The sequence below is a fragment of the Talpa europaea genome, assembly GCF_964194135.1.
Source record: "Talpa europaea genome assembly, chromosome: 1".
Taxonomy (NCBI): Eukaryota; Metazoa; Chordata; class Mammalia; order Eulipotyphla; family Talpidae; genus Talpa; species Talpa europaea.
Genome location: NC_140073.1, coordinates 101,384,782 through 101,399,048, shown reverse-complemented (window position 1 = coordinate 101,399,048; position 14,267 = coordinate 101,384,782). Strand labels below are relative to the sequence as shown.

Sequence of the window (14,267 nt, the reverse complement as noted above, 5' to 3'; positions counted from 1 at the left end):
TGTGTGTGTGTGTGCATGTGTGCATGCATGTGTGTGTGTGTGTGCATGTTTGAGAAAGCTGCTTAACTGAGGAAGCCTGCTGCTTGCATTTCTTCCTGGTTCCTGGTTAGAGAGCTTTTTCAAGGAAGCTTTATCACCCTTACTAATACTTTGGATTCCCAGTGAGCCAGCAGTCCTTTCAAGCCAATTGCTTGAAGTTGTATGAATACACCCACACAGGATGCCCCTTTATCACTGGCGATTAGTGCTATTTAATAACTGCAAATGGAGAAACTATTTGTCTAATGAGAGCTGTTTTCAGAGTTGATTCACCAACACTCAGGGGAAGATAATATTATGTAGAGACCTCCTCCCGAGCCACAGGCCATCTCAACTTAAAGGCCAACTCTTAACCCAGATGAAGTTTTTGGTTAAGAGAACATTTTAGTTGCAGTTTAATAATTTCAGAAAATGCATAGGCACACTTTCAGATCATACTGGTTTACTATTTTTTTTTCCTTTTCTGTACAAACTAACTTTTGGTTTAGAATATGGACTATTAAAAAGTTAGCATGTGGGGCCTCCCTGGTGGTGCAATGGGTTAAATCTCAGCACTCTGAAGCTATAGGCAGCCACTGCAGCATGAGTTCGATCCCTGGCCAGGGAGCTAAGCCACAAGGCACAGCAGATCTCTCTTGCCTTGCCCTGCCTGCTGCTCCCCTCAGCAGTTTCAGTCAATCTGCCCATTCTGTCTCTGGTGAATCCTCTCACACACACACCCCCACACCTCTGGCCTACACCCTGACTCTTGTACACATAAATAAATAAAATAAATCTTTTTTTTTTAAAAAAAAGTTAACATTGTGGTTTGAGTGTTATGTTTTAGAGGCACAAATTCTATTTATTTTTTCTTCCTTAGTCTATGTTTTAAGCTACAAAAATACATTCTGGTACTTGCTGTTTCTCCCATGGGAGCAGCCTTGAGAAGTGCTCAACACTTAGTATGCTAAGGTGCTTTTTCCTCTGAGCAGAAATGTTAAGAGTGGTGAGAAATTGACAATCCCCAAATAATAAACCCCATTCCATATCAGGTAATGTCAGGCTCCCTACTGTCTCCATACTTTAACATAGTTTCTGTGTAAAAAAAAAAAAAAAAAAAACACACTTCTGGTATAATAATTTAGGCATCCTATGAAGTCAAGTACATAGCCAGTGAAAAGTATATCTTTTCTGAGTTGAGAGATTATTAAGGAAAAATAGTCTATTGAAAGGCAGGAGTTTGAGTTTAATTCTAGCTTTTTGAGTGTGTTTGAAGGACTCATTCATTTGGATAGTGTTTTGGGGGGCTTTTTTTTGTTCATACACACAAAAAGTTGGATTAGGTAATCTTTAAGATTTTACTATCTAAAATAATTATTCCTTCAATTAAATAAGAAATTAACCAATCTTTTATATACTGCATGACATTTTATAAATTTATTCACTATACAGCCCTAAACAATGGACATGTAGGCATGCTCAAGTTACCCAGGCATTCCAGATTCCAATGGGGATATTCAAATGAGGAAAACAGTTCAAAATCATGGGGGTGCAAATACTCCGGAGAAGTCTGAGTGACTTAAAGCTACAAAACCCTGTAAAGACATGACAAAGGGGATAACACATTTGAGAACTTCACTCCTTTTTGGGGATAGAGAACTCAGAAGAGGACAGCAATAAAGTGAAAGCTAGTTATTTAGTAAATATTTGTGGCATCATAATTCTGAATATTCTAAGTGCTTGCTGCATTTTTACATGTATGAATTGTTGTAGTGGTTCTAGAAACAACCTGAGAAACTTGCTTCCTTCTATCCTATCAGTGTGATATGGTGATGTGCCTTTTAATTTGAGACCCTTTTTGAACTGTAGGCTCCAACAAGCTTTTGCTAAACAGACTTCATTCACATTCTGAATCTGGTTTTTGTCTCACACATATTAAATTTTACAAAACAGAAAGAAACAATAGAGCTTATTAGGAAAAACTTGTTTTGAATAGTAAATTAAGCATAATGGAAATAGGCACATGTTTTAGCACAGTTTCCCCCCTTTTTTACCAATTGAACATTTACATCTTTTTCAAAGTGCTGTGATTTTCCCCTTAAGTCTTAAGCTGGCACCACACACTTTCAATAAATGAGACTAACATCACTTGTTCTACTGAGAGAAATCACTGTAATACTGTGGATTCGAAATGCACAGCCTTCCAAAAATGAGTTTTAAGTGGGCACCCCTAAACTATATCAATAGAATTATTGTAGCATTCTGAGAATCGGAAGAAGTACCTAATTTCAAATACAGTATAACTCAACTGTCAGTTTCAACTTGTTTCAAATTATGCCCTGTTCTCAGAGAATGGAAGTCTGTACATTCAGCTGTCCACCTGACTAGAGGGTTTGTTATTGAGAGATATGCCCCAGGTGGAGGCATCTCCAAAGCCAATATCTTTTCTTTATAACTGGTGTCAAATTGATGTATATATTAAAAAATCTTGGAAAATAATCTCAAAAAGGAAGTAACAGTCCAATGAGCCATATGTTCAGGGAACCTAATAGGTTTCCATTGGGACCAAATTTCACTTCACCTTTTTGTCCTTATGTGCAAATAAAAACTTATCTGTAAATACAATTAAAACAATGATGCAAATTTGGGAAGTCTATAGACTGAGAAGAAATTACACTAAATGACCAAGATGTTGGAAGGTAAAGGACTTGGTTATGTATTAGGAATACAAAACACAACATGGAATTGGACTAAATCTATCTGTTGGTTCATAGCTTTAGACACTTTGCTTCCACAGAATTGGTCAGTGAAGACTGATGAACAATTAATAAATTGCTTAATTTTGATGCTGATGGGGCATCTGAATCTTCGTTTACATTAATAAATGTAACATTCCCCCCCCCCCTTAGGTTGTTATTTTAACAAATTCAGAAGCCAGGGAATTTTCCAAATGCCAAATAATACTGAAACACTAAAAAGTCTGTATTGCAGCAGGGGCAGAGAAGCCTGCTTAGTGGTTTTCTAAAGATCGGAAATAAAAAAAGCTTAAGTATTTATGTACACACGAGTCTTCATCCTCTTAAGAATTCTCAATTTTAAAACGTATAAATATTCTGTATTATTTGAGTAGGTCTTAACAAGTTTATGTTCAGCTATTGTATTGGTATGCCTGGGCATATTCTAAATGGAAAAATGACTCACTCTGTGTGTTTGTGTAGTTTTTCAGTTGACCCTATAAATGATGATGATAAAAATGCCAAAATCTACTCAGCATTTTTATTTTATGGTTGTATACTTTTATCATGAAACATTACAGAAAAAGTTAAAGAGAATAATGAGACCCTTGTGTATATATGACAGCTTTATCAAATCTTCACATTTTAAAGGGATTTTTTAAAGTAACAATTGTATGTTGTAAAGTTAGGCGATGTTAAAGGTCAGCAGAAAAAAAAAAACATACTGCATGGATTATTTTTCAGCTGCTTTCTTTTTCCACTTATGACTGGGGAAAAGAAAGTTTTATTATGTTAATTGAGACACCTGGTTAGTTAAATAGCACAGAACACGTTAGAAGGAACTGCATGCTTATTCAGTCCAAATTCCTATTTGTTATTCTTTGGAGCTGTGTTCTGTTTAAACTACTTAGGCCATAAGGATGTCAATGGTTCAATGTTTTAAGTCTCTAAGTAAATGTAAATCTGCAATAGTAAAATATGGGAATAAAAGTGTGTTCTAAGCCAAAGCCTTAAACTCAACGATCAGCTTTTAAACTCAAAAAGTAGGAGAATTGCACCAAAAACCTCAGGTCCGGGGTCTGCCTCAACAGGTAGAGATAGGAAACCTTTTTTACCGGATTCTCGGGTTCGGGAATATTCTCCGTCCATGGGCAGCGAAGGCCCTTTGATTCTGACCAGCTCCTCTCAGGCTAGAGAGCCGAGCAGAGCCAAGGTGGGTGGGGGGACAGGGAGCAAAGCCGCCAGAAATTCCCCAGAGCCCCGCTCTCCTACTCCCTTCCCCTGACCGCTGAGTGTCCTCAGAAGAGGGTGGGGAGCTTTCTTACAGGTTTTCTGTACCCCAAACAGTCTGCCGGGGTATCTCTGAGAGTCCCGAAGGCCCGTTAATCTAGTTTAGGGTCAAGAGGTCAAGCTTTGGAAGCGCAACTAACACTAAGTCCCTTTAATTGTCTTCCTCTCGGTGCTTATTAAATCGTGAAGTTCTGGTTCGGGCCTAGTGGGGAGCAGCGCAGGCCGGGGGTGGGGGGCGGGTAAGGGGCCGACAGCGGGGACTCTGCTCGAGGCTGCCCTAGTCCGCCCGGGCGCTACTGCGCGCGGGGTCGGGCCCCTGGATCCCGTCGTGGGGGACTCCTTTGCCTTTCTCACCCCGACTGCTCCCCACCCTTGGCTCTCCCTGGTGCGCCCTGAATTCGCTCGGATTCCCACTCGCTGCCCAGTGGGCTCAAGTCATCACAAAGCCAACAGACGCGAAGTTCAGGCTCCCGGGCGTCGGAGACGCGGCCACGAGAACGCGGGCCCTGGCCGCGCGCCCCGAGCTGCGCCCCGCGAGTGGGCGCCCCGCGCGGGCCGGCCCCGAGCGCCCTGGCGCCAGGTAGCGTCGCCCGCCGCGCGGGTGCGGCGGGGCCCCCCGAGGGCGCTCGCGGGGGGCTGCTCCGGGCCGCCAGAACCTCGAGGGACGCGGTGCCGGTCGCTGGGTTACACTTGCCAGCGGCGGGGAGGACGCGCGGGAAAGCGAGGGATGAGGATGCGGGTGGCGGCGGCGGGTCCGCTGGAAAGGAGGGAGCGCCGCGGGCGGGAGGAGGGAGCGCGGAGGAGGGAGGCCGGGAGGAAGGAGGGAGCGCGGCAGGCAGGCGGAGGGAGGGCTGATTAGCATGCAGCAGCGCTCGCGCGCCCGGCTCCATTGTTTTAACACCTCCCCTCTCCTCCGCGCCAATCTGTCACCGTTCAGCAGGCGAACGCTGCTGCCTCAAATGCTGCTCTTCTCAAATGAGACGGATAATTAGTTGCCCCGCACGAATGCCGCACTCTTCTCACCCCTGATTGCTATCACCTTCTTGCTCCTGGCAGTTTTGACACCTCGTAATCAGCCTGCTGCTTTTCTCTTTTCTTCCCGACTTCTGCTTCCCTCCCCCTCCTTCCTTCCTGGTTTATTTATTTATTTATTATTATTATTATTTTAAATGCAATCCTGGTTCCTATTTGGACGAGGCCTGCGCCGCGTGAACCTTCCGCGTATACATGTGTGCATATAGATGCACACGGAAAGCGGGGTGCCTGTGCGTGAGCCGGAGGCGGGCTTGCAGTTTTGCGGGAAACACTCGCTTGCACGCGGAGAATTCTCTGCTCCTGAAGATATTTTGGGCAAGGGAGGAGTTGGGGAGAGGGACGGGAGGGGAGAGTTGGGGAGACCTCAATTAATGCTTTAAAGATCTCTTAGAAATTAACAAACTGGGGAGTCTCGGAATCTGCTGTCAGAAGCGTGTTTTCCCCTCTCCTCTAACAAGCACTGACAGTCTAATTACTGTAGCTATAAGCAGCTGTCGAGGCAGCAGCCCGGGAGAGAAGGCGCCACGGGCTGAGCGCACCCGGCCGGCCCCAGCGCCAGCGCCCGCCCAAACCCGCCCGGCTCCCGGGAGGACCGCGAGAAGGGCGAGGCCCTGCACCCCGGAGCCCCGCGCGCGGAAGGCGGGCCGGCGAGCCCGCGGACACGCTCGTCGTTTCGTATTTATGAAGTCTTTACCTTAAAGGTTAAAAGATGTGCAGAAAAAAGGAGGGGACTTTGGGGAGTGGGAAGAACATCTCCTGAGCTTCCAGCCACCCCTATCCTACCTCCTCGAGCTCTCCCTTCCCCCGTGTTGGTAAAATAACCACGCAACCCGGGGCTGAGGGGGCGGGGTGAGCCAGGCTGGAGTGTAAGAAAGCAGATGTCCCCGCTGGCAGCAGCCTCAGCCTCCGGGGAAAGCTGCATTGAGGGGGGGGGCCCTCCCGAGGACATTCACCTCCCACTTCTCAGGCATCCCGCTCACAACTGCCTCGCCTCGGCGGGGGTGGTTTTTTCAGACTCAGCGTTTCGCGTGTGCAGCTTTTTTACCTGGGAGCTGTTCTTACCCGGCCACGCTTAGCAGATGCCAAGACGCAGCCCCAGCACGACTCTGTAATAACAGACCGAGGGAGAGACCTGGCGAGTGCCCACTCCACCTTTCGAGCTGCAGCCACCACCACCACCTCTGCAGTGTGGGAGCGGGGCTTGTTCTCCAGGCTGCTTCCCCTGTGGCCCAACAGGGCTGTGATGCCTCCAAAGTTGCAGCTTCGAGTAGCACTGGAACCCAAAAGAAAACAAGAGTTCCTCACTCTTACTATAAGTGGTCGAGGTGGGAAAAGGGTGCATTGCAGAAGAGAGGTCAGCTATACACTTTGAGTCATTTTCTGGGCTATGATTTCCTTTGGCTGTCAGCGAGCTAGTAGATCTATCTCAACCATGGGAGAGGGACTCTTCCTCCACTGGAAGACAGCGAAAAAGAACCCCCTTTCAGAAGATAGGTACAGTGGTGTATTCTGACTGGTACATGCTGGGAAGTTTTTATTTTTAATGTTGTGTATGTGTGGGTGGGGAGGAGAGAGGGGAGGCTGGGTGGGTGGGAGGTGGGGGGGAGGGAAGAGACTTGGATAATTGTCTAGGCATTTCCATTCAGCCCCAGTGGCAATGAAAGAAAGATGTACATGCCTCAGAACCCTTCACAGTGAATGCCTAATAATCACTATGTCACCTTGGTGAGGAAGATGTCAATATGATGTGCTTGGCACCTTGAGAAGTTGAGGCACTGCTCTCATTCTTCCACAAGTTGAGGCTCTCCGCTGTGGCACAGGGACCTGCTCAAATTTCCCATGCTAAACCTTCTAGCTTTTAACAACACTTTCTTCAAAGAAGGCTTAAATGTCTGAGAGCTGCAAATCACTGTTTACTTCATAAAATAAAAGCCGTGCCTTGTTTTTTAAAAATCGGGGGAAAGAGAAACCTAAAAGGTAAGAATCATAGGGAAAAAAAAAGGAAAGGAAAGCCTTCTGAATTTGTTATCTTGTCTCTTAAGTGTCTTCAGGGGTCATCAATAAAGCTGCTTGCTAACAACAAATATCTCAAACAAGAATGTGAACATTATAACAATAAATATGGATAGCTTTTAATAGGGTTTTAGATTTACCCCCAATAAATGCAAACATATTTCTTTAGCAAGTTTAGTTTGAAAAATAATTTTAAAATTCGAAGTGATGCAATGGTTGTAATGAAATATTACCAGATCTGGTATTACCTTTGTTATCAAAGAAAACATGAATTTTATCAACTTCCCCCAAATATGATTTCCTTTATTTTTACTCAGGAACATAGAACACATTAATGATCACAACAGATAATTCTTTTAATATCTAAGTCATTTCATCATGTAGCTATACACATAGTAAAAATTAAAACCATTTTTATTACTAAAAAGCAATCTAAAGTGTTTAAATGATTCTACCAGTGATTTTATCACTGGGCAACAATTATTTTAGGTTTGGTATATACTTATGTTGTCTGCTATTCTCTATTATACATTTATTCAAAGAGAATATCACCTAGAGCATAAATAATCAAAAATTTTAAATGAATACAAATGAACAATCCCTATAAACTTTTGACATCAAGAAATTCAATAGCTCTAACTAGAAATCCAAGTATTAAACTTAGACATTTGAAACAAAGTATGGTTACGCAAGTCTGCAAGTCACTTTTTAATTTTGATTTAAGGTAAACACTGTAAACATGAATACAATGAAATAGTTTTGAACAAAATGACCTTTTAAGAGATAATAAAAAAGTTACAATGTAAGTTTAGAAAAAAAATTCAAACAGCTGTGACTGGATTTTTCAATAAAGGATCCTGAAATAAGTTTGCAATCATTTGTATTCCATACATAAAATCATCACACAGTTTCATGTCTGTTTTCAAATGTATTTTAAGTTTCTCCATTAAAATGTGAATTAAGGTGCCTGAGGAAATCCCCCCTGGATGTAATGGATGGTGGGAAAACTGCTTGACAGAATTCACATACTCGAGGTATATGCAGTTCTGAGTCTGTGCCATTTAGTACCGGTAAGTCACTGTCTTGATTAGGAAAGGGCTTCCAAAGGGGCTGCAGAAAACAAAACAAAAACATCTTCTGTTATTTGTATTTCTCAACTTGCACTGGACACCAAATTGAAAAATTGTGAATGAATTATATGCATATATGTGAAATTCCCTAATATGAAAGCAAATTACCCTTTTACAGAGTTATCATGAGGACATGATGTTATCTGTTTCATAAAGGGAACACTAAACTTTAAAAAGCCCTTAAAATACACATGCATATACTTTCTCTTCGCATATTTAAAAATCTTTCAGCTTTAACATCAGAAAATTTTAGTATCCCAACATTCCATAATTTTGGAACGCTATTAAATTTAGGGGCAACACTTAATAACTGAGACTTTAAAAACTACATTCTATTTTTTCCATTTTATAAGAGAAAACTTAAGTCATAAGGACTTTATTAATACATAGCAGACTAGACACGATGTTTCTGAATGCATTTTAATAGAGAATAAATTTCACCACTATTTATAAGCAAATACACAATGAATAAATCATATAGGAATAAGTGTTTTCATTTTTAAAGTTTTTTTCTTTTAAAGTACTAAAATTTTATTGATCAGAGTTTTTTGTTTTTGTTTTCAATCTCAATTACTTAAATTAGCCATTCAAAAGACTAACACTGGATGCATTCTTTTGACTTATTTTGCTCCTGGAATAAGTGCATGTTTTGGCCTTCTTTACTCTTTCTGAAGCTGAATAAAGTAAAACCTGTCAGTGGTTGCCCAATTAAAGAATTATGGAAAAATTATAATTCAAAAGAATTACCCCCATTATAAACAGTCTAAGTAGCATTTATATACCCTCAAACAACTTTATTTTAAAGAAAACATCCAGAAGGGCAAGAAAAAGCATTTAGTTCAATAGTAGGTGCTCAATAAATGTTGACTGGAATATCTTATTTTCCTGATATTATTTTTTACATTTGCTTTTTTATCTTGACACAGATAAGTAGCTATTTCTGTACTCAGGAATATCTACTCCCCAAAATCAAAGGAGACCTTTTGCATTCCTATTACTAATATGTTTTTAAAGTAACAGCCTAGTCTAACACCTGATACAATATTAGTTTTCATTTCCTTAATTTCTTTTATTTTAGTTAAGCAATCATTTACATAAATAGCATATTACTAATCGAAGTATTTGGGTTTCACAACATCACTGTCTTCTTATAAATAATTTACTGGGCAGCTGTGTAGTTGGTGTAAATATACAAAGTCTGTCTAGGTACTAAGATATAGTCAAATATCAGTGCACAAAGATATTAACTGACTCAATTTCTTCTGGAATGAGTAACAATTTTATCATAAAAATAGTAATATTTAAAAGACATTGAAATCTGAGGTTTCATGATAAAGCAGGAATACTTGTTAATATATAAGCAAAAATCTTAAATGACTTAAATTTTACTTCTTGCAGTTTAAACAAAAAGTACATTTGATTAATATGTAACACTCTAATGGGATATAAATAAATAAAATATTACTATATTCAAGATAATTCTTATTAAGATCTACAGCATCTATAGATTCTATTGGAGGCAATTTAGTTTCTAAACTTGGTGAGGCAATCGTCTGCTAATTTATGTTCAATGTCCGTATTTGTTCTTCTCTATTAGTATTCAGATTTGATCTCTTCATTGAATTCACTTGGGACCCCATCACTGACTCAGCAAAAATAAGAGGAAGAGAAAATCACAAAGAACAAAATTACACAGATATGTTTTAGACTTTTTTATGATAGTTGAATGTATAAAAAAAGTATTAACTAGCAATGCTTAATATAAACTAAAAATTTTAAATAACAAAAATTTAATTTCCTTGTTTTTATCAACTCAAGAATTTTATATTTATACCAGCTTTATTAATACAAATAAAACTGCAAAAGGTTTTTAAGAACCGATTTTAAGAAAAATTCTTTCAATGCTAAACTGTAACATAGTCTTCAAAACAAACTAATTTCTTTGCTTTTTCTGCCAAAATATCAATTATCTAACCTTATGCCCCATGTCTTGTGACAGCTCAACACCAATTCTCCTGCATTTTTTAAGCTGAATACTTTTCCATCAAGTTGTAATCACATACCAGCTGTTTCCCTTGCTGTAGCAAGGGAAAGCAAATGCACAATGCAGGGTGCCATCTACTGAAACATGAATGCACAGACTAACTAGTAAAAGAACAAGCAAGAAATATAATGGAGAAAAAAGTAACAAGCATTAGAACTGATGTACTTCACAGCTCCACAGGACTTCTACTTGCAATAAATGAAATTGTTTAATTTGTTTCATTTAGTGGTAACTATATCACAGACTATGATGTGAAATAAGGTACAATGTGAACATAACTGAGTTTATAATTAAAGCTTTTTGTCAGAGAAGCCTAGTTTTCCCTACTACTAAAACATACCACAGCTTGACTACTGTTTCCTTTGTATGCTGATTTATAACTCTGTAACTTATAAGAGTACTTATAAAATCATAGGGTATTCATCAACTTGTTCAGTTTTTTTTAAGTAAATTAAATTTCTCAAGGCAAAGAGAATCAAACAAATGTTTGCAAGTTATATAGACAAGAACATCAATCTGTATTTTCACACACTTCTGTTTACTTTAGCAATTATATATTTTTCATTTGCCTTCAGGCATTAAATTTTTTTTTTTAAACTAAGAGTTCTTTGATAGAACTTGTATAAAGAAGAGGGTAGGAGCGGATTGGGGGACTCCAAGTTAGTCTGTGAGATTTAGAAACATTAGTGTATTTGATTAAAAATATACATATGCAGAAACTATTCAAAAATACATTGATATATATTTAATGCACATTAGAAACCAAAACTAAAACCTACAGATCTATATGCACTCTGTAACAAAGAATGTAATAGAAGTATTCATTCAAAGACAATTCACTTATTGTGATAAACAGGCATATACAATGCAATTATTTACTTGGGGAAAATCATGCATTCTCATAAATGTAAGTATAATATACATAATATTTAACACAAATTTAATTAAAAATGTTATTGTTTAATATAATGAAATTTAATGATGACTCCTTTGACAATTCTGATGCTGAATAAAAAAGCTTTGAAAAAGGGACTAAGAAAGTGACACACAACAGATATGAATAAGGTACCATAAATTTTAAAATGTATTATAAATTTTAAGGTACTTATATATAATAGAGCTTTATCATATCATCTTTTATAATTTCATGTTATTTATTAGAGGACCTGAATTTCTCACTGAAAGCCTAAACTTTGGCTGGTCATTAGTTTAGAAAGGATGTTCAATTACCTAAAAGAGATGCATATCTATGCATGTATGGCAAAATGTGTGCTCACACATATTTGTTAATGCAAACCAGTTACCTGCTGTGGTCCTCGGATAGCTTTTCCTGGGGAATCAAGTGAAGGAAAAGGTACACCAGACGGGTCCTGAAGTGGGTATGTATTTATATATAACGCATTATGGTCTCCAGGTGGCAAACACGCAGCTCTATCCAGAGTTGTCCCAATACAAGCGTTTACAAGATTTGAAGGTTTTGCTTTGTTAGCTGTTTTAAGGTTTTGTATCGCTGAAGCTATGGGGTCAATTCCCTGAATATCAAATAAAGTTTCTGCTGTTTTAACAAAGTTTGCTGGGTTGTCTCTGAGTTCCATATTAAATTTATCCTGGCACATTGCCTCGGATGTAGCAGGAACAAGAACATTGGGTCTTTCTGAAGTGCTATGTAAGAAAGTAGAGTCACTGTCCATAGGTGGGAACTTGACATTGAATTTAGAAAGTGATTCGAAAGAAGTATCTTCTTCATCTCGGCCCAGTCCTCTTGGTGTGACAGATGTGATACATGGTGCACCTCTATTTATATCATCTTTAGTCTGAGGCTTAAACAGTGCTTCTTGTTTATCTGTTTTATCTGTACACTGTATAGGCACAGAACACTGTGTTTCTGCAGGGAAAGGAACATAAAAGGAAAGCAGTCACATTCCAATCATTCTTAAAAATCTTAATGTTGAATCAGCTTTGGTTTTTATAGCAACTTAAGACAATGAGGACTTTTTTACTTTAGTTACCAGCTTATGCAGAAATATTAGCAGTCTCCTGTGGGTGAATTGGTATGTAGCTTATTAGTCTCAATTTAACTACTTTGTCTTCTCCTATGCCTTTTTCTGTACGCTTTGCATCTTGTTCACAGTTACACTGTTTTACACTTAAAAAAACATTTGCTCGTAGTGTATACATTTAAACATTTTGTCAGTAATGGAAGCTGCAACTGTGAGCTTGCTTAGACAAATAAGTTGTTAGGGGAAAATCCTTACTAGACATATATACATTATACAGGTTAAGAATCTGTATGAATTACACCATTTATTCCCTCCAATATCACTGTATGATAATGTATATCACCAATCAAATTAGCTTTTTCCCATTCTCAATAGTCCATGTGAGGAAATGATGGTGGTAGGGGTTAGGGAGCAAGAAGACAGAGGCAAAAAAAAAGGATGAATTTTTGAAATTCATGTTCAGGAAACTGCATGTGAATGTATGATTTTCTCATCATGTATATGTATATATACATTTATACAAATAAATAAATAAATGAAAAGCCTTTGTAGAAAATGGTTAGCTGTCAGGGTCTTTGTAGCTCATTTTATCTAGAAGTCATTTATGCACCAAATTCAGCTCTCCACAAATAGGCAAAAACTAGAAAATGAGTATACAGAGCTTCTGATGAATCTAAAGTGCAGCCACAGAGTCAGTAGATACAAGATTTTTGCTCTTATTCTCATTTTAAATTTATTCTAAGGAGCCCAATGATGTTTCCCTAATGTATAGCTGGTTAGAGCAGCAAATGTAAACGTATGGTAAAGGCAGGTATTGACATAAAACAAAACAAAACAAAACTGAAAGCATGAGAGCAGATAAAAATAAAAAAAAATTCAGATATAAGAACTCAAAAAGCACTACAGTCTAATGTAGGGTCAACAAAGGCGACATTTCTCAATGCAAAAAATCTCAAAACAGGCCTCCCTGGTGGCACAAGGGTTTAAGAGCAACCTATGAAGCTATCTGCAGCCACTACAGCACAAGTTTGATCCCCGGCCAGGGAGGGGAGCTACCCACAGGGCGCAGCAGACCTCTCCTGACTCGCCCGCTTCTCCCCTCAGCAGTGTATTTCAGTACATCTGCCTGTTCTGTTCCCCACTCTGTCTCTGGTGAATCCTCTCACCCTCCACACCTCTGGCCTGTACCCCAGTTCTTATACACATAAATAAATAAATCTTCTAAAAAACCCCAAATCAATGATCAAAGCACTACTTGCCTTGATGCTGTGACATTAGAGCAAGCTAAATTATGAGCCACAATGTCACCTCAAGGAGGTTTGAAGATTGAAGGTTGGTAATGTTGTATTTTTGATAAATGAAAAATTATAACACCTTTCCATCTTTTGTCACAGCACTTTCCAACACAAGGTATTTTTCTTTTTGGATATAATTATAGTACAATACAACCAATTTCTTTGTTCCACCATTTTCTATACCTACTGCCTCATTTTAGCATTATCATCTTCTTTTACTGGATTATTACAACAGCCTTTGAACTATTTCTTTGCCAATAAATTTATCTCATAACCAATGCATTCTCTACACCATTCTTCCTTCTCCATGCCCCGAACTTTTCTAAAATACATATCTGGTCATGTTACCTTCCTAATAAAAACTTTCATGGCTCTTGAAGGCTCTCAGTCCTCAGAAAAGTCATGTAAAACTGTTCATGATTGGTCACTGGTCACCTCTCCAAGCTGTCATCTTTCACACCTGCTTCACATTCTTGACTCCAGCTATAATGAAATTCGTAGAGTTCTCCAAAATAGCCATGCTTTCTTGTCTTTAGGTCTTTGCACACATGTTGTGCAGACTGCTACAAGTGTCCCCATGACTACTCTTTGCATAACTCTTATTTATTCATTGTATCTTGGTTTAGACATTGGTTTCTTGGGATGGCTCTCTCTGGCTCTTCAAGACTGATTTAAGCATGACTCTTGGGTGCCGTAAGGACTCCCAT

At 39.1% G+C, this 14,267-nt stretch overlaps 1 protein-coding gene across 4 annotated transcripts in view; it reads right to left on the bottom strand.

The window, feature by feature from the left end:
• Positions 1-8,024: 8,024 nt before the first annotated feature.
• Positions 8,025-14,267, bottom strand: part of TANK (TRAF family member associated NFKB activator) — a gene marked incomplete at its 3' end in the record, with an annotated part of 52,250 nt that continues 46,007 nt past the window's right edge. For 3 of the 4 annotated variants that reach the window (XM_084235402.1, XM_084235403.1, XM_084235401.1), the window contains exons 6-7: positions 11,570-12,150; positions 8,025-8,201 (exon numbers count right to left, since the gene is read on the bottom strand). In XM_084235402.1, the coding sequence (XP_084091528.1) occupies positions 8,025-8,201; positions 11,570-12,150 (758 nt within the window). Of the gene's footprint in view, positions 8,202-10,245; positions 10,300-11,569; positions 12,151-14,267 lie in introns of those variants that run through there. The other variant, XM_084235404.1, reaches the window with a different exon arrangement.